Source organism: Sapajus apella, unplaced genomic scaffold, assembly GCF_009761245.1.
Source record: "Sapajus apella isolate SASKATOON/1434 unplaced genomic scaffold, GSC_monkey_1.0 scaffold12, whole genome shotgun sequence".
Classification (NCBI taxonomy): domain Eukaryota; kingdom Metazoa; phylum Chordata; class Mammalia; order Primates; family Cebidae; genus Sapajus; species Sapajus apella.
Genome location: NW_022436952.1, coordinates 8657897 through 8676047, shown reverse-complemented (window position 1 = coordinate 8676047; position 18151 = coordinate 8657897). Strand labels below are relative to the sequence as shown.

General features: G+C 56.8%; 2 protein-coding genes across 8 annotated transcripts in view; both read right to left on the bottom strand.

The window, feature by feature from the left end:
- Window positions 1–1044: 1044 nt before the first annotated feature.
- On the bottom strand, window positions 1045–12997 carry EPN3 (epsin 3). 5 transcript variants are annotated; one of them, XM_032279994.1, is made up of 10 exons: window positions 11622–12997; window positions 7604–8304; window positions 6542–6660; window positions 5810–5890; window positions 5475–5603; window positions 4457–4544; window positions 3741–4010; window positions 3463–3573; window positions 3106–3336; window positions 1045–2972 (listed from the first exon to the last, which is right to left on the bottom strand). In XM_032279994.1, the coding sequence occupies exons 2-10, from the start codon at window positions 8163–8165 to the stop codon at window positions 2641–2643; spliced, it is 1923 nt and encodes a 640-aa protein (XP_032135885.1). In that variant the 5' UTR covers window positions 8166–8304; window positions 11622–12997; the 3' UTR covers window positions 1045–2640. The 5 variants fall into 5 exon arrangements, with proteins under 5 accessions (XP_032135885.1, XP_032135886.1, XP_032135888.1 ...); XM_032279995.1 differs by having other exon boundaries at window positions 11763–12997; XM_032279997.1 differs by lacking the exon at window positions 11622–12997 and adding an exon at window positions 10291–10987.
- Window positions 12998–13098: 101 nt separating this feature from the next.
- The window catches only part of MYCBPAP (MYCBP associated protein), a 23357-nt gene continuing 18304 nt past the window's right edge, over window positions 13099–18151 (bottom strand). For 2 of the 3 annotated variants that reach the window (XM_032279992.1, XM_032279990.1), the window contains exons 15-19: window positions 17356–17477; window positions 16495–16610; window positions 15960–16105; window positions 15599–15772; window positions 13099–13252 (exon numbers count right to left, since the gene is read on the bottom strand). In XM_032279992.1, the coding sequence (XP_032135883.1) occupies window positions 13151–13252; window positions 15599–15772; window positions 15960–16105; window positions 16495–16610; window positions 17356–17477 (660 nt within the window). In that variant the 3' untranslated portion in view covers window positions 13099–13150. The remainder of the gene's footprint in view (window positions 13253–15598; window positions 15773–15959; window positions 16106–16494; window positions 16611–17355; window positions 17478–18151) is intronic. The other variant, XM_032279991.1, reaches the window with a different exon arrangement.

The following is an 18151-nucleotide window of genomic DNA, read 5'->3' as shown; positions in this document are numbered from 1 at the left end:
TCTGAGAATGTGGGGTATGGTGCGTTGTTGGACGGGTTGGCTAGCCAGAGGGTCCAGCGGGTGCTCCAGGGAACATATTCAGGGTAGAAGGAATGAGGTTAAGTTCAGAAAGCTGGAAGCTTGCCTTGGATGTAGAGGAATTTGGGGTGATGAGAAGCCTCCAAGTGTGACCATGCTGAGGGTCACTGAGAGGTCAAGGGGCAGGAAAGTCCTTGGATAATGGAGTGACATGAAATTGAGGTAAGAGCTGGAGAGAGAAGACTGAAGCATTCCAAAAACAAGGTGGAGTGGCAGCCCCAGGCAGGGAGGAGACAGAATGACCTATGGCACCAACCTCCCAGCAGAAGGGGTCTTGTAAGGAGGGAGACAGGAAGTAAGGCTACCAACCTCTTTTTTTTTTTTTTTTTTTTTTTTGAGATGTAGTCTCGAGCTGTCGTCCAGGCTGGAGTGCAGTGGTGTGATCTTGGCTCACTGGAACCTCTGCCCCCTGGGTTCAAGCGATTCTCCAGCCTCAATCTCCTGAGTAGCTGGGACTACAGGTGTGTGCCACCACACCCAACTAATTCTTTTGTATTTTTAGTAGAGATGGGGTTTCACTGTGTTAGCCAGGATGATCGTGATCTCTTGACCTCGTGATCCACCCACCTCAGCCTCCCAAAGTGCTGGAGTTACATGCGTGAGCCCCCTCGCCTGGCCCCAACCTCTTCTTTGTGGGAGACAAAACAGCTCTCCCCTTGGAAGTCCTCAGGGGATCCAGTTTAGAAGACAGCCTGGGTGGCAGGGCCAAAAAGGGTGGGTCAGGGCCCAGAAAGATTGGAATCATCCCAGGTTTGGGTGTGGCAGAGGTATTAATAGATTAATAGATGGATCCTGCACTCAGGTATTGCCTGGCAAAATCAGGATTGAAAGGCCTCATGGTCAGTCTCTGAAGAGGGTGGGCCCTGAGCTGAGTGGACAGTGGCCTGGGGGCGTCCACATAGCAATCTCATGTGGAAGAAATTTCTGATCCCATTTGACAAGTAAGGAAACACAGGCACAGAAACATGGAGAGGGTAAGGAATTTACTCAAGGTCACACAGCATAACCACTTATTACTAAGTGATTCTTCTCAGGGTCAAACCTTGGAACAGAGCTTTGAACACTGTCAGTCTGACTCCTGAGCAGGGATTCTTGTCCATACTGTCTGTAACTGCCACTGTGGGGCTCCCCTCCCCTACCCCCACCTAAGGAAGGGGAGTGCCATTGTGTCCCTCCACTCACTGACTTTGGTGGAAGGCCATTTGTCCCTGAAAGGAGGATGGGGGCTAGCCGCAGGCTGCCTGCAGAGCCAGACCCTGAGCACTGAGGACACATCAGTGTCCAGTGGTCCACTGATAAGGGAGCATTGAGAAGAAAAAGAGGTGAGGGTGACCATAGGGGACCCTCCTGGATTGAGTACCAAGCCCCACCCCATCCTTGGCTTCCCAGACTCCACAATCCCAGAAGGGGTCCGACTCCCTCTGCGTGGCTGAGACTGAGTTTCTGGCCAGCCTTGGTGAAGCAAGGGAGAGGGCAGTTAGATTTAAGGTGACTCAGGAAAGCAAAGGCGCCCAGGAGCTCCTGCACCTGGCTCCTGCCACAGCCGCATCACAAGCTCCTGGCTTGTCTACCCTGCTGCGCTGGAGCTTAGCCTAGCAATTCTTGGATCCCTCCCAGGTGAGCCCAGCACTTTGTCCACAGCCGTCAGTCAATATTTGCTGAATTAAATCTGGGGCCCAGCCTGGGAGCTCCTGGCCTTGGAGCCAGACTGTCTGACTTTGAATTCCAGCCCTGCCCCATGCCAGCTTTGTGACTTTGAGCATGCCATTTAACCTCTCTGAGCCTCGGTTTCTCGCCTGAAAAATCGGAGTAGTGCCAGCTGCAGGGGTGGGAGACCTGTGCAATCGCACTTTGGTGGGCTTTGCGCTTGGTTTCATGCCCTGCTGTCCCTGGTTTGAAATTCTTCACCCGATTTTAAACAAGGAGCCCTCACATTTTCATTTTGTATTGAGCCCCACAAATGATGTAGCTGGGGTCCTGAACGGAATTAACAATATTATCTGCCTTAGAGTGTTGTTGCAAGGATTAAATAAACTGATCTGCTTAGCACATAAGTAGTAAGTACCCAATAAATAGGAACAAAGGCCTATTGTCTCTTGCTGTTAGCTCAGCCCCAGTGCCCATGTGTGATAAATGAATGAAATGACCGAATGAGTGACAGCCTGGAAGCGTCTGGAAGCGAAGGTGCCAGGGTGACGGGGGATGGAGGTGAGGGTTGAGAGGAGCTGGAAAGGAAGTGGGGGCAGTTTTACACCCCACGTTGTGCAGCTGCAGTATCCTCGGTAGCCGATGATCCACGCTGTGGTCTGGACCCGGTAGCCACACCCCGCAAAAAGTCCACTTGGTGAGAGCTGAGAACGAGCGTTCCAGTCTTTATTATGGGGGCGATCAGTCTCTAGTTCCCGGGCCGTGGTCCACGTCCAGCTTCCGGAGCCGCCGCGGGAATCCAGCCGCCACGGGCTCCGCGACCCACGAGCCCCGCCGCCCCGCCCAGTCCCGGTCCGGAGGCGGGGCCGCGGTGCGCCCGGCGCAGGCGCAGATCGGCCCGGCGCGGGGCGGCGCTCAGAGGAAGGGGTTGGTGCCGCTCTGCGGGGGCGGGGCCCTTGGCCCGGCTGAGCTGGGCGTGGGCAGCAGCGGCTGCCCAAGGCCCGCGGGGGGCGGCGCGAAGGCTCCGGCCTGCGGGAAGACGCTGACCGAGGCGGGGAGGGTCACGCCGGCTGGCACGCTGCTGAGCGGGAGGGGCAGAGAGGCGCTGTAGGTCATGGAGCCCAGGGGCGCTCCCACGGGCCCGCCCGCCAGGCCCAGCGCCGGCGACCCGGTGCGCATCTGGTTCAGCGTCGGCCTGCCCAGCTCGCCTGCACCGAACGGGTTGGTGGGAGACGGAGAGCTGAGACCTGCAGAACGAGAGTGCCTTGGAGCGATCGCTATCCTATACCAGAGGGTCTTGGAAGTGGGGAAGGAGAGGGAGCTCTCCGGCTGAGGCTGGGCTCTGAAAGCAGAGGCCCCTGGGTCAGGGGGATGTCCTACCTGTCAAGAAGGGGTTCCGGGTCTTCACAGCCTGGGGCGCCTTGACCAATGAGTCAAGGTTGACCAAGGAAGAGGCTGATGGGCCCAGGAAGGACTCGGGAGTCCAGCAAGCTCGGGCCTCTTTGCTTGGCTGGGTTAGTGCTTCCCCCAGTACGCCCAGGTCCAGGGCATCTGGCTCCTTCGTGCCATTTTGCTTGGAACTGGGGCTGGGGTCTCCAAACAGGTCCAGCTCTGGAATAGAAATGCTAGAGCTCATTGGTGGGGAGAGGGATTGGCGTCTGACGTGGGAGGAAGATAGAGGCCGCCCCGGGGGGCCCCTGGTTCTCCAGAGCCGCCCCATCCCCTTGCCCTGCTCACCCGCAGGGCTGCTGGGCTTCCCAGAAGGCAGGGCCTGCTCCAGACCCTCCTTGGTCTCTGTGGATTCTGGAGGTTTGGCAAATGGATCAAAGGCCGAGGCATCACCTACAGCTAGCCGAAGAGAGAGAGGGGGAGGAGATGGGATGGCAAAAAGGGCAGATACCGGTCTGACCCCTTTCCAGGGGTCAAAACAGCATCTGCTGCCCCCTTGGCCCTGGAGGGAAGGGGACCTGGAAGTGCCCCAGCCTCTCACTCACACTCTCTGGCCCTCTTCTTACCAGGCGTGTCGGAGGTCTCCATGGAGGCCCCCCAAGGGTCAGCCCCAGTGCTGGGGAGTTTGTGATGGGGAGAGTTGAGTGCCCAGGGGTCTGTGGTGAGGGGCTCAGCAGGCAGCACTGGGGTCCTGCCCCAGGGCTCAGAGGAGGACAGCATGGGAGTCAGGTCCCATGGCTGGCTTCGGGATAGGATGGTTCCTGAGGGGATTGGAGACCAGGGGTCTGCAGAAGGCCCCCAGGAGGAGCCACTGGTCTCTGTGTTCGGCCTAAGACCTGAAATGAAACAGCACAGACATGACCCCAGGCCCACCCTTAGCCCTCTCCCAGGGCCCTTCCCAGTTACCCAGCCCGAGCTGGGAGTCGGGGGATCCATGTCACAGAGTGACTGTGGCCTCAGAACCACCCAGCAGGCTGGAGGCTGTATTTGGCGAGTGACCCCAGAAGCTGGGACCTGCAGGCCACCTTCACAGGCAGGGACGGGCTGAGCAAGTGAGTGCAGCAAGAGAACATTTGCTGCGTTTCCTAGGAGCTGAGCTCTTCAAACGTGCTCCCCAGGCCACACTACAAAAGCCTGTCCCACAGGCCTCAGAGGCGCATGGTGGTGAGTGACTTGCCCGGTGACAGTCAGGTGTTGGAGGGAGGTGCTTTGCCAGCAAGTGTCTGGGAAGGAGAGGGCTTTGGGGCCAGCCTGGAAGTCTCTTGCAGCCCTGCATGCCCACCTGGGATGTCCCATGGGTCAGCAGAGCAGTGTGTGGAGGGCGGGGCCGGGGCAGGTACGAAGATGTCGGCCAAGTCCAGGATGGAGGACTGTGGAGGGGAGAGGCAGCCGGGGCTCAGAAGTGGGCGGGGCTTGGAGGGAGGGCAGGCCCTGACCCGTCAGCCTAATGGCAGCTTATTCTCTTTATTCATTCCACAGATACCTAGTCACGATCCCTGTCTTCTGCACAGCGCTTTACAGTTTATAATGTTTCTTCATCCACAGATTACCTGATTTTCATAACAACCCTGTGAGGTAGGTAGGGCAGGTGATGTACCCGTTTTATAGATGAGCCAGCCCAGGCCCAGAGGGAGGAATGGGTTTGCCTGAAGTCACAGCCAGGGAGAGGCAAAGCTGGGATAGAATTCAGGCCAGCAGGAAGGGGCATGAAGGGCAAAGGCAGATGTTTTTCAACCAGCCTACTTCCCTGGGTCAGTGTCCAAGAGAAACTGGCCACAGTGAACATGGGCGGAAAGAAGACCACAGCATCTGGGCGTGGTGGGGGTGGCTCTGGAGGGCAGCCGTGCACTCAGCAGTTGCCTGCTCCCCACGCGGGGAAAATCCGTCCACGAGCCCAAGGTGTGTTCAGCACCATGTGCTTGGGCCACCCTAGTCTTGATCGACAGTATCACATAATCCTCGCATGCCAGAGCTGCAGCTATCCAACAAGCACACTGTGCAGAAGGGGAAACTGCGGCCATGACAGTGACATGCCCCAAGTCATAGAGTAAGTAAGTGGCAGCAAATCCAGAGCCCAATCCAGGGGTCTCCGATCAGGATCCTTTTGTATCCCACTTTGCTGTCAGCTCAGTCCCCAGCCCCTGCAGTGTGGGACTAGGGCCGCTACACCCCACCCCCATTTCATCTCATAAACACTTCAGTGCTTAGTATATGCCAAGCACTGCTCTGCTCTCTCTTGACAAATACTCAGCCCATCTCCTAGGCCCTGTCCCGCCCATGCGGCCCAGCCCACTCCCTACCTGGCTGGTTTTTAGCTTCTCCTTCTCCTTTCTCTCTTCTCTCTCGAGCTCTCTGCCCTGCTGTTGATGGACAGCAGCCCCTGCACCGTTGGCCACGGGGGAGCCATCACCCCGCCAGGACCTCACCTCCTGCAGAAGGCACAGAAGGAATCAGGAGCATGAGCAGCCAGGACTCCCAGGACCTGTGCACCCGAGGCTGGAGTCGAGGAGCTGAGTGCAGGGTGGGAGGCAGCTGAGAGGTTAGGAGCAGCAGTGGGAGGAGCCTGTTAGTGCCCTGAAGCACCTCCACCAGCAGCGGCAGCAGCACCAGAGGCCCTGCGGGCTAGGCCCACTACCTTCTCGTGCTCCTGCCGGCTCAGGCGTAGAGCCAGCTGCAGCTGCAGGTCCTCATCCCTGTGGGAGGCTGGGGGGACAGGCTGCGGAGGAAGAGAGGGGTGAGCTTGGCCCTGTACCCCCACCCTGGGACCAGAAGGGTAGTATAGCCCTGCCTGGGTGGTGGGGATGGAGAGACAGATGCCCACCCTGAGTGTGCATGGGCGGTTTGCCCCTCAGCAGGGTGAGTGTGGCCTTCTCCCTGCCTGCATCTGAAATGCAGTTTAAAGATCAGGAAGACTGGTCTTTAGCTTCTGAATCCTCTGAAAGTTCCCCACCGCCCTCCTGTGTGGGGCCCAGCTGCCTCCTGCCCGGTCTTCCTGGATCCACAGAGGTAACGGCAAAGATAATGATATCGGGGGCCCGTCCTTGTCTCCCCAAAAGGACAGCTGCTGGGGGGACAGCATATGTCAGTGTCTGAGCATACCCTCCCCACCATGAGGTGGTAGCAGGCCCCCCAAGACATGCCATGTGCCCCTAATTGCACACTCGCCACCCTTCCCAGCTCCAGTGGAAAGGACTAGAGGCAGGGAGGCAGTCCCTGCCTGCAACAAACCAAAGGAACGAGTGGGCCTTGTGCTGTCCTTGGGAACAGGAGTTGGGCTTCAGGTGACAGAGCCTGAGTCAAGGCTGAGGGGCACTCTCTCTCCTAGCCCATCTCCTCCCCACCACAGCCTGGAGCCATGTAGCCTCACCTTCTCCGCCTCCTCGCGGCTCATGGCCAGGGCCAGCTGCAGCTGCAGCTCCTCTTCCCCTGATGTCTGAGGCCGGGCCTGCTCCAGGTCGGAGGTACAGCGGGGTGATGAAGAGGAGGCTGCAACGACCATCATGGCTCTGTGACCACGCCATTACCTGGCTGCCGCACCCCCTGCCTGCCAGGAAGCTGAGGCTCAAGGAGGAGAACTGAGAGGAGGGGAGCAACAGGCTGTGGAGGCCCCCATGGGCCAGGCAGTGTGCCAGCCACTGTAAGTTCCCCATCCCTCCCTGGTGGGATGGCTCCAGTCCCTCCTTGGCAGATGCACAGGCAGCCACAGGGCACCTGACCAGGGTTCCGAAGCAGGACTTGAACCCAGGTTTCCTGACTCCAGCTCTTGGACTTCCAGACGGACCCCATCCTGCTTGGGGGGAAAGGGGAGTGCAAGGATAGGAGCTTGTAGTCCAACGAGGTCACAGCCTCAAAGCCCTCAGCAAATTGTCAAGGGCTTTATGGAAGGAGGGCCATTTTGAGTACTCAGATCCAGGAAGCCCACACCACTGGGGGCAGAGACTCAGGGACTGTCTGGCAGCTGCCCTCAGGTAGGGGATGAAGGGGGAGGCCATGTGTCTAGGCGCAGGGTAGAGGGAATTCCTTTGCCTGGTCTCATTTCATTCTCAGATCAAATGATGGAGGTAGGTGAACCTATCCCCATTGTACATATGAGGAAACTAAGGTTCAGAGAACTGGTTGCCCAGGTCACACAGCTTGGAGGAAGCAGAATAAAGAATGCTATCTGACTCCAAAGCCCATGCTTCCACCATCCCCCATCCTATCAGGCAGCTAACAAATGATAATGAATCAACAACATTATTATCTGAGCTGACATGTTGAGTGCCTCCCGTGTGCCGGATGTTGTGCCTTGCATGTTACATTCCTTATGTCTGAATCCTCGTAACACCCCTCAGAGGTAGGTATTATGAACCATGGCTCGGCTTGCAGAGCCAGGATTGGAAGTCAGGCCACCTCCCCATCCCAGCCAAACGCCGGGGGGCTCACTCACAGTTGTAGGAGGACGGGGAGCCCCGGGAGCGGCCGTAGTCCTCGCCATAGCGGCGGCTGAAGCCCAGCTGCCCGCTGCCAATGCCGATGCCCTCCAGTGCCATGCGCTCCTTGGTCTTGAGGGCGTGGGTCCGCTCTTGCCGCAGCCGCTCCTCGTCCTTGAGCAGGGCCATCACCTGCTTGACCTTCTCGCGCACGTTGACGCCCTGGTCCTTGCCATCGCGGTCGATGTACTGGAAGTCCTTGAGCGTCTGGATGGTGTAGAGGTTCTCGCGGCACTGGTGGGCCACCCGCTCAGAGCCTGTCTTGAGCAGGTAGTCCAGCAATGTCAGGGCCTTATACACGTGCCGCCAGTTCTTGCCGCTGTCATTGAGCCGCCGCCACAGCATGCCCATGACCTCAGTGAAGGCCACGGTGTTGAAGGTCAGGTCAGCAATCTCAGACATGAGCGAACTTGGGGGGCCCCAGGGGTCATTGCTGGTGGCCTCGCGCACCTTGATTTCCGCCTCGGAGTAGTTGTGCACGATGTTCTTCACCTGGCGCCGGAGCGCGGAGGTCGTCATGGCTGGAGACTTGGAGGTGGGCAGCCCTCGCCCCCGCTGGAGGTGGAGGGCTGAGGGCCACTGTGGCGAGGTCACGGTCTCGAAGGATGGGTTGCCGTGTTCTTAGCAGAGCAGCTGTGTCCTTGGGTTCCACATGGGGCTAAGGAAGAGAGAGCCTGGAACTCAGGGGCACAGGCCTACCTCAGGGGTCACTCAGCCACTGACCAACTAAATGAGGCCTGGCCAGAGTGTCCCTGCATCCAGGAAAAGCCTTCAGCAGCACACGTTCTTATTTCACTTATAATTCAGCAGGCACTTGTAGCCTTGCATGCTCATCTGCCTGTCTGCACAGTCTCACCACAAAGATGGAAAAGGTGGGGCTCAAAGAATATTAAATGGACCCAGCATGGTGGCTCATGCCTGTAATTCCAGGACTTCAGGAGGCCAAGGCAAGAGGACTGCTTGAGGCCAGGAGATGGAGGCCACAGTGATCCGTGATCGTGCCACTGCACTCCAGCCTGGGCAACAGATCGAGACCCTGTAATATTAAGTGACTTGTCCGAGATCACAGTGCTGCTACGTGGGGGACCGGGATGACCCCAGGAAGCCCCCCTAAGAGGGCACGGCCTCATGGGGGCACACTAACAGTATTCCAGGAATGCCCACTTGCCTTGCTTCTGCTTGGCCACTTCCTCTATTTCTGCAAGATCTAGCTTAAGACCTATCCTTTCCAGCTCCCCAGCTCACTTTTCTCATATTGTTAATTTTTGTAGTTTGATGCATTCAACACCTGTTTCCTAGAGGCCTTTTCTGAGCCAGGCACCATGCCAGGCACAGAACACACGCCTTGGTCCACCCACATTCAGTTGAGAGGGTACAGAAAATCACAGTCCAGTGTGGGAGTGCAGAGCAGCACAGGAAGAGCCAAGCCAGGAAAATCAGAGGAGACTTCCTGGAGGAGGTGGTGGTGGAGCTGAGATCCAAGATCCAAGAGAAGAGTGAGGAGGAGTGAACCAGCAAGTCGGGGAAGGCAGCTCAGAAGAAATGCTGTGAGCTGGGCCAGAAGGCAGGAGAGCAAGGATCATTTGAGGAAAGCTGCCCCTCAGAGATCTGGCCACTGCCACCACCAGTGCCACTCCCATGTATACACGAAAGTGCTGAGGCCAGAGAGGGGATGGGACCTGCCTGTGTCCTATGTCACTTGGGTGGCAGAGCCTTGACTAACATCTAGGTCTCCAGAAGACTAATCCAATGCTTACTGTCAGTGTTACCCAGTTTGGTCATTAATTCATCAGACTGCTTTACTGTCTCAGTCTCACCTTCTGAGCTGAAATGGAAGCTCCCTGAGAGTAGGAATGGTCTGGGTTCTCTAAAGCCCCAAAGCCCTGAACACATGGTGAACCTCTGGTACCCGAGCAGGGAGAGGAGCTGGGCCAGCCCAATTCCCTCCCCACAGCTGCAGGTCCAGGCTAGCTGCTGAATGCAACCCCAGGCCAAGGTCCTCCCAAGGCCCTGTTAGATACCAAAAGAGGAATGCCCTGGCCACTTCCCTTCCTCCCTGGCTCGCACTGGTGTGTGCACACACACACACTAGCTGGGCCTCACTTCACCCGTGAACTGCCCCCACCCACCAAACACCTCTCGGCTCCACTGTCCATCCCAGCCCATGCCCCAGCTGGTCCCCAGGCTGCCAGATGCAGGAATTTAAAGGAGACTCTCCTCCCCCACCCAATTCCACGCTCCTTCCACCTGGCCAGTGCTGGGCTCAGTTCAAAGCGACCCCACAGGCCTTGGCAGGTTTTGTTGGGAGCCCAGAGAATAGGAGCCCCTGGGAGCCAGCGAGGTGGAAGGCCTGGCCCACAGCGCAGCCTACCTTTTGTCTGCTGTCTGTCTTTCCTTCCAGTGGGTGGCGGGCCTTCTGTGGGGATGCCACGGCCACAACTTGTTTAACTCCTGCCCTCCCCCTTGCTAGTGACTCAGACCTGCCTTTACCTCCCCAACCCGTGGTTGGGGGTGGCAGAGTGAAGATGGGAAATAGTATGAACCAAAGCCCGCCCAGCGCACGCCCCTCCCTGCTGGCCGCCCCTATCTGCTGGCCACTGGAACTAGCAGAACCAGTTGGGCACTGACTCCACCAGAGCCCTACCTGGACCTGGCTGCCCTGGCCCTCCTGCCTGGCCCGGGTGGGAGCACCAGCCTCAGTGGGAGGGGACTCTTGGTGTGGGCCCAGCGGCCCTGCCTGGACCTTTCTCCCAGAAGGTGGGCATTCTCTGCACACCCCTGCAGGAGCTGGGGGAAGGGCGGGGTCAGAGACAAAGGGAGGCACCTTGACTTTCCTTCTCCAGAGTTTGAGGGGACAAGGTGGGAGCAAGAGGGGCCAAGGTGAGGCTGCCAGAGCACAGAGAGGGGAGGAGGAAAGGAAGGCGAGAGGGAGCAGCTGGGAGTGCTGCCAGCAGTGTTACAGCAAAGGGTTTTATCGAACACAATATGCCCAGAAATAAAAGGGAGTGAAACAGAAACCCAGTGGCTGATAAGGCAGCGGTGGTGGCGGTAGCAGCGGCAGCTCTGGGCAGCTGGGTATGGAATTACTGCAGTGACCTTGAGCCAGACCCTGTCAGGTGGAGGGAAAGGAACGGAGAAGGCAGGGCCTGAGAGGCCAATTCAGAGATGAGGGAGAGGGCAGAGGAGGAGGCTGGGGGGGATGGGAGCAGGGCCAGCAGGGGTGGGATGGGCACGGAGTATCAGCTGTCTCTACATGCAGGGTCCCAAGGAGAACTGCTTAGTGGGGAGGGGCTGCTCCTCTCAGGACCTGCAGGATGGGGGTGCCTGGAGTGTTTCCTAAAAGTCAGGACCAAAAAATGCAGATCGCTCATCCCCATCGAGGGTTTCAGAGAGATGGAAAGAACCAGATCTGTCCAGTCACACATGCCTGAGTTTGTGCAAAATCTGTGCACCCACCCGCCGGTTGCATCCCCTTCCCATCCTCTGCTAAGGCGGGCTCCAGCCCCTGCCCCCAAATCAAGTCCAGCCTGAGCAGTAGGGAATGACAGTGCCTTATTAACGCTGTAGGGACAGGAGTTGAGCTTGAGCTGTAAGCTTCTGGCCACCCTATCAGCCCTGGAATAGCTGCATCCCGGGGGCATCGGAAGTGCGGGGCGGGGGAGGGGGCGGCCCTGAGGCTAGAGGTGAGCATGAGGGGCTGAGGAAGAGGAAATGCAGAGATGTGCGGAAGGAATCTATGGGGAATGCCACCAAAGATCCCGAGTCCCAGGATGGGATAGGGAGGGGGCCCTGAGTCCCTTTCCAGGCGCTGCAGGGAGGGAGGGGTGGCAGGAAAGAAGCCCTTAGGTCCTCTACAGCTCAGCCTCCTCCCTCGCACCTGGGAAAGAAACTAAGCCCCAAGCCCACTCTTTGCTCCCCACCAACCCCCACCTTCAGGCCGCCACTGCTAGGGAGGGGGTCAGGAAGGAAGCTTACCTCCAGTTCGGGCTCCCTTGGCCCCAGCCCTGGCCTGAGTAGCCTTTGCGGTGACCCTCCGATGTGTGCGGCAGGGGAATGGCACAGCCTCCGGAGCGTCTCCAGAGCCATCCACCATGGACCTTTGTCCCAGAGACCCACCTGCTCCCAAGAGGCGTGGACCCCTCAGAGGGGCAGCAGCAGGGTCCCTGGAATGGGTAGCAGCTCTTCCTGCGTGCGTTTGCCTCCTAGCCAGCGCCTGGCAGCACTCGGAGGAAAGTTGCTCAGCTGGCCCGGCAGGTCTGCCTCAGCAGTAACAGGACACAGGAGGAAGCGCAGGGCAGGTTAACCCCTTCCTGCTGGCCGGGCAGGTGGTGCATTGAGAGGTGGGAGGCCTGCCTCCTGGCTGTCCCCTGGAAGTGCAGATCTGGAGCCAGCGCTGGGGACCCACTGCTTTGAGTTAACTCTTCCCCTGCCTCTTCAGCAGGAAAGAAGGGGGGCTCCAACACCCCCACCACACCCCTCCCCTTCCTCCTCTGGGTCAGGAGGACGTTAAAGGAGAGGGCAGGGCTATTTCCTGGGGCTGGCCCTTTGGTGGAGCCCCTGCCTTCTGGGGGAGGAGGGCATCAGGACTCCAGCACAGCCCCCTCCCTGCCTCTCCCACACGGAGTCAAGAGTCCTGCTCTCTTCATCCTCCTTCTCCTCCTCCTGCGTCTCAACTGGAGGATGCCTGAGGCTCACTTAAGGACACCTACCCACCCAAAAACCAAAGTTGTTCTTCAAACTCTGGGAGCCTGGAGTGCCATTCACATGGGGAGCCCAGCCCCAAATGGTTATGACTGACAGGAGACAATGACGGGTCTGAGTTTGAGCTGACAATACCGTTCTTTCTGAGAGCCATTTCCAGCCTGTTTCCTGTTTCCCTGAGCAAGGGAGGTGGCATGAAGACCAGCAGCTGTTTTTAAGGCGGAAAGATGGCCCAAGGCCAGATGGTCTGAGATGAGGAGGGGGATAAGGCAGCCTAGACCCCGAAGTAGCAAGGTGATGTGGCCTCTAGAGCTGGAGAGGTGCGGTCAGCATGATCTTCAGGGACTGGCTTGGGGCCCTGGGACCCAGCTGAAGAGGGGAGATAGCAGGGAGCCAGGTCCCGTGGGTCTAGTTCTACTCCTCGTCTCACACTTTGTCATACTTGGTGATGACACGTCGGGAAGACCTGGCTCCAGGAAGCATCACCCTAAAAGTGTGGGCCAAGGAAGCCAGAGGCAGAGACTACCAGGGGTGACGCACTGTGTCCCGTCACCCGACTCACTCCTTGTCTTGCTACCCCCTGCCCTTCTGCTCGGCAGCCCACACGTCACCTCCCCAGCTTTGTCTGTCTCTCCTCCTGCTGGAGGGCTCTGGCAGCTGCTGGCAGGAGGGGATCTGAGGGCAGGTGGGACATTGGAGGACCTGGGCCAGGAGCTGACCTAGCCAGGATCCAACATGGAAGACACAGAGGCATAATAGATTTATTTATTAACCCATTTTCCAGAAGATTGCTTGGGCCTGAGTCACCTGCAGAGATGCAAATGCTCTTCGACATTCTTTACAGGGCTGAGCTCATCAGCTAGGACCATCAGGTCGGTCACCAGGGTGTCCAGCAGCCCATGGACCTAGAAGAACAGGACATTACAGGCGGGGTTTGTTCTGTGGGAAGCTCCTATATATCAGCCGTGTCGTGAGAGAACAGCTGGAGAGGGGGAAAAGCCCAAGTTGTTTGTGAAAGAATTTCACAGGTTCAACCAAAGTTCTTGTGAAGGAATTTTTGGTTTTGCAGACTTTTTTTTTTTTTTTTTTTTTTTTTTGAGACAGGATCTCACTATCACGCAGGCTGGAGTCCAGTGGTGTGATCATGGCTCACTGCAGCCTTGACTTCCCAGGCTCAGGTGATTCTCCCACCTCAGCCTCCCAAGTAGCTGGGACTACAGGCATGCACCACCACACCTGGCTAATTTTCTGTATTTTTTGCAGAGATGGGGTTTCACCACATTGTCCAGGCTAGACTTGAACTCCTGGGTTCAAGCAATCCACCTGCATTGGCTTCCCAAAGTGCTGGGATTACAGGTGTGAGCCAGCCTGTTTTTGCAGTTTCATTATTCAAACCAGTCTGGGGAGGTGGCCCTGTACTGGCACCTTTGATACATGGAGGCACTAGAGCTGAGCTGTTAAAGGGGCCTATGGAGTGGGGCCCACTTAGCCGTTTAGGGTAGGCGTGGGCTCAGCTCCAATTCTACTCTGGCCTCCTGAAGACCAATTTTCCTTCCGGTAACATAACAGATTCACATACTGAAAGGTCTCTGGGACTGAGCCCTCCAATGGGGTTGGACCGTACAAGCCCAGGCAAGTTGATTCTTTTTTGTTTTTGAGACAGGGTCTCACTTTGCTGCTCAGGCTGGAGTGTGCAATCACAGATCACTGCAGCCTCGACCTCCCTGGGTTCAGATGAGCCTCCCACATCAGCCTCCTGAGTAGCTGGGACAACAAGTGTGCGCTACCACACCCAGCTATTTTTCTTTTTTTTGTACTTTTTTGTAGAGATGGGATCTCCCTGTGTTGTTTAGGCTGGTGTTGAACTCCTGGGCTCAAGCAATCCACCTGCCTTGGCCTCCCAAAGTGCTGGCATTATAGGCGTGAGCCACCGCTGCCTGGCCAGCAAATTGATTCTCTCTCTTTTTTTTTGGAGATAAGAATCTCATGCTGTCGCCCAGGCTGGAGTGAAGTGGCGTGATCTTGGCTCACTGCAACCTCTACTTCCTGGGTTCAAGTGATTCTTGTGCCTCAGCCCCCCCAAGTAGCTGGGACTACAGATAAGCGCCACCACACCTGGCTAATTTTTTGTACTTTTACTAGAAACAAGATCTCACCACATTGCCCAGGCTGGTCTCGAACTCCTGAGCTCAGGCAATCTGCCCCACCCCAGCATCCCAACATGCTGGGATTACAGGTATGAGCCACCTCACCTGGCCAGCAATTTGATTCTTAATATCAAAGAGCTATGGAAGAGTCGACCTCCAGGGCTCCTCAGAGCCCTTTTAATTACTTTCTAGACCCCAGCAACCATCAGGTATCTTAGTGATGTCACCAGTGGCAAATGAACTTCTGATCAAATGAGATCTGGAGTTAACCACAACACCTGATGTAATCCCACATCCCCAGCTGTCCACATTAGAAGATGGGCGTCGCCATTAGATACACTGATGTATTGAACCTGGCTTTGTGGGCCTCCCCTCCAAAACAAACAGTAACAAAAAAACAAAAAGGAAAACCTGGGTGAATCTCTAAGGACCTGCTACTTAAGAACAGATTAGGATGAAGTCTCTCTAGTCCTTCAAAACCCTTACAATTGATGGAAATGCACCCTACGTGGTGTTCTCCCAAGGAACACATCTGCCAGGATGCACCTATGGGGAGGAAGTGGAAGCAGCAGGAAGAGAAGGGCTTCCTTCCTCTCTGTTCCCCTAGAGTCTGTTCTCCAAAGGGCAGCCAGAGCCACCTTCTAAAGCCTATCAGAACATGTCGATTTTCTTTTTTTTTTGAGACGGAGTCTCACTCTGTCACCCAGGCTGGAGTGCAGTGGCAGGATCTCAGCTCACTGCAACCCCTGCCTTCTGGGTTCAAGCAATTCTTCTGCCTCGGCTGCTCCCTCTGCCTAGAGCACTCTTCACTGGATGTCCACTTGGCCACGTATCCCTCCCTTCAAGTCTTTGTGGGTTGTCCCCTCCTCACTGAGGCCTCTGTGCCTCCCTTCCCAACCTGGTCTATTTTCTCTTTCCCACCGTGCCCATCACCTAACATGCTAGGCGCATTCCTTATTCATAAGGTCTGCCTCACACGAGGATGCCCTTCCTGAAGCAGCTCTGCCTCCACCATGATGGAGTGAGCACTTATTGTGTGCAGACTAAAGGAATGAATGAGGCAGGTGGGAGGCAGGGGAGTGGCTGCTGGGCACTTCCCTTCACCTCAGTGTGCAGCCTCTGGGTGTATTTCTCCATGACCAGGGGGTCTATGGGTTCCTGAGAAGGGAGGATGATGTCAGGGGTAGGGTCTTCCAAGGTCAACCTATCCCGACTTGCAGATTTTATGACTCTCTTGTCGTCCTTTGCCTTGTGCTTCTTGCTGTTGGGACGGTCCTGCTGGGAGAGGGAGACACACAGCTTTCAGGAGCTCCAGAGGTAGGCCCAGGACGTCCTCAACAGCAGCTCACTGGGAGAACCTGAGCACATGCCCACCTCTGCAGCCCTCACCCCTGCAGCCCCCACCCCCACAGCCCCTCCAGTCCCTTCCCCAGCCCCACCCGGCCCAGCCCATGCCCCAGCATGCCTCTTTCCCGGGCAGCTTGGCTCCTTTTTTGTCCTCTTTGTCTTTGATCCCCAGTTGCTTCTTTTCCTGGGCCGCTCCTTTCCGCTCCTCCTTCCCAACTTTCCCGGCAGGCACCTTCACTTCCATGATGGGAAGTGACTTTTGATCTAAGGAAGAAAATGTGGCAGGCCCCCAACCTAGTGAGGAGGCTTGAGGGGAGGTGGAAAGCAAAGAAAGAGTAATAGCCTTGAGCCCTGGCAGGCGCGTGGCTTCATGAAACAGGACTGTGGTGCCTGGGTTCTGGTCTCAGCTCTGCCATGAATGGCCATGGATAAGTCATTTAACTTTGCTGGGATTACTAAACCAATGTGGTCACTAAGGGTAGCTTCTGGGTACCACATCCTGGCAGCTGATAGAAGGGGGGAAAGAACCCACTCCATGGTCTCAACCTAGCAGAGCTTCCACCATGAGTATGACTGGCCCAGGCACTGCTGCCATCCATGCAGAGAGATGGGGAGGGCTACACAGAGGTGTGGTTGGTTGCACAAGATCTGACCTTGCTCTTCGGGCACATTCAAATAGATGGTCTCCTTATCAGGCAGGCCCAGCAGAGCCCTCAGCCACAGGGAATGGCTCACCAGGCTGTCAATCACCTCTCGCCACAGCTGCAAACTAGAGGGCAAGATGTAGTGGAGAAATGCTGTCACTCCTCATTTGTCGTTGAAACTGCAGAGGCTTGGGTCCCTCCTTTCAAAGACCCTGGTGCCAGGAGCTGCCATGGACATGCCACACCCCTGAGCAGCCAGCATCCTCACTGTTCCCCATCAGTGCAAGTGCTCGGACAGGGTTCTGGCTTGCCTTGGGTGGCAGCCAAGAAAAAAATGGCTCAGGACTAGGGTTAGGAGACCTGCATGAACTCAGTCCTACTTCAGAGGGCTGGAGGCCATGGCCAGACTTGGGCCCAGTCCCACTGGAGGGGCTGAACCTTGTGTGAGACTTCCAGCATAAGGCTCCTGGGGCTTGTCCTGAGGGCCTTGAAAAGGACACCACGCCTATACAAGCAAGTTCCAAACAGGCTCTGGGGAGGGTGACAGCAGAGAAGTGAAGCTTTTAATGGAATCTGCCCCCCTCTTCTCTCTGCCCTCTGGAGTTTTCTTTTTTCATTCCTCTGCTCATTGAGAAGGAACAAGGAAAAAAGAAGAAGAAAAAAAAGATAAGGTGTTTGCTCTACTGTGACTGCTCTCCAGTGAGCAGCAGACACTGCAGGGTTCCAGAACATGGAATGTTTGCAGCATGCTCTAGCAACCTGAGCTCAAGGGAAGCTCGAACTCCTGGAGTTCCAGGACTGCCTGCCCAGGACCCCTGTGGATGCCACAGAAGGAAGGTGATGGGGCGGCTCTCCCGGCAGGGCACCTACCACATCTGGTGCAGGAGGTCGGACTGCAGTGGCCTTGGCTTCTGGCACAGCTCCAGGGCTGCTCTGTTGAGCCTCATCAGCGCATCCTCTCTCTGGTTCTCATCAGGGAGCACCATCACTGCCTGGCAAGGTCATGGCACCATTCTGCACCAGGACACCAAGCTCTCTGTGTCCTCTAGTGAAGGGTATGGTGACATGGGGATGAGTGGCAGGGGACCAGGAACCAGCAGGGGATGCAGCCACGAAGAGCTGTCTAGGGTGCCTTGTGCCCTTGGTGGGAGCCAGGGCTGACCTCAGAAATCTGTACCCATGAACCCCTTCTCCAAGATTTGGCAGGGTCAGAGAGTGGGCCCCCTTCCTGGGCACCCCAGACAAAAACAAGTAACGCAGTTGGACATGGTGGCTCACACCTGTAATCCCAGCACTTTGGGGGGTTGAGGCGGATGGATCACCTGAGGTCAGGAGTTCAAGACCAGGCTGACAAACATGGTGAAACCCCATCTCCACTAAAAATACAAAATTGGCCTGGTGTGGTGGCTCACACCTGTAACCTCAGCACTTTGGGAGGCCGAGGTGGGTGGATCACGAGGTCAGGGGTTCAAGACCAGCCTAGCCAACATAGTGAAACCCCATCTCTACTGAAAATACAAAAATTAGCTGGGTGTGGTGGCATGCACCTGTAGTCCCAGCTGCTTGGGGAGGCTGAGGCAGGAGAATTGCTTGAACCCAGGAGGCAGAGGGTGCAGTGAGCCAAGATCACACCACTGTACTCCAGCCTGGGTGATAGAGTGAGACT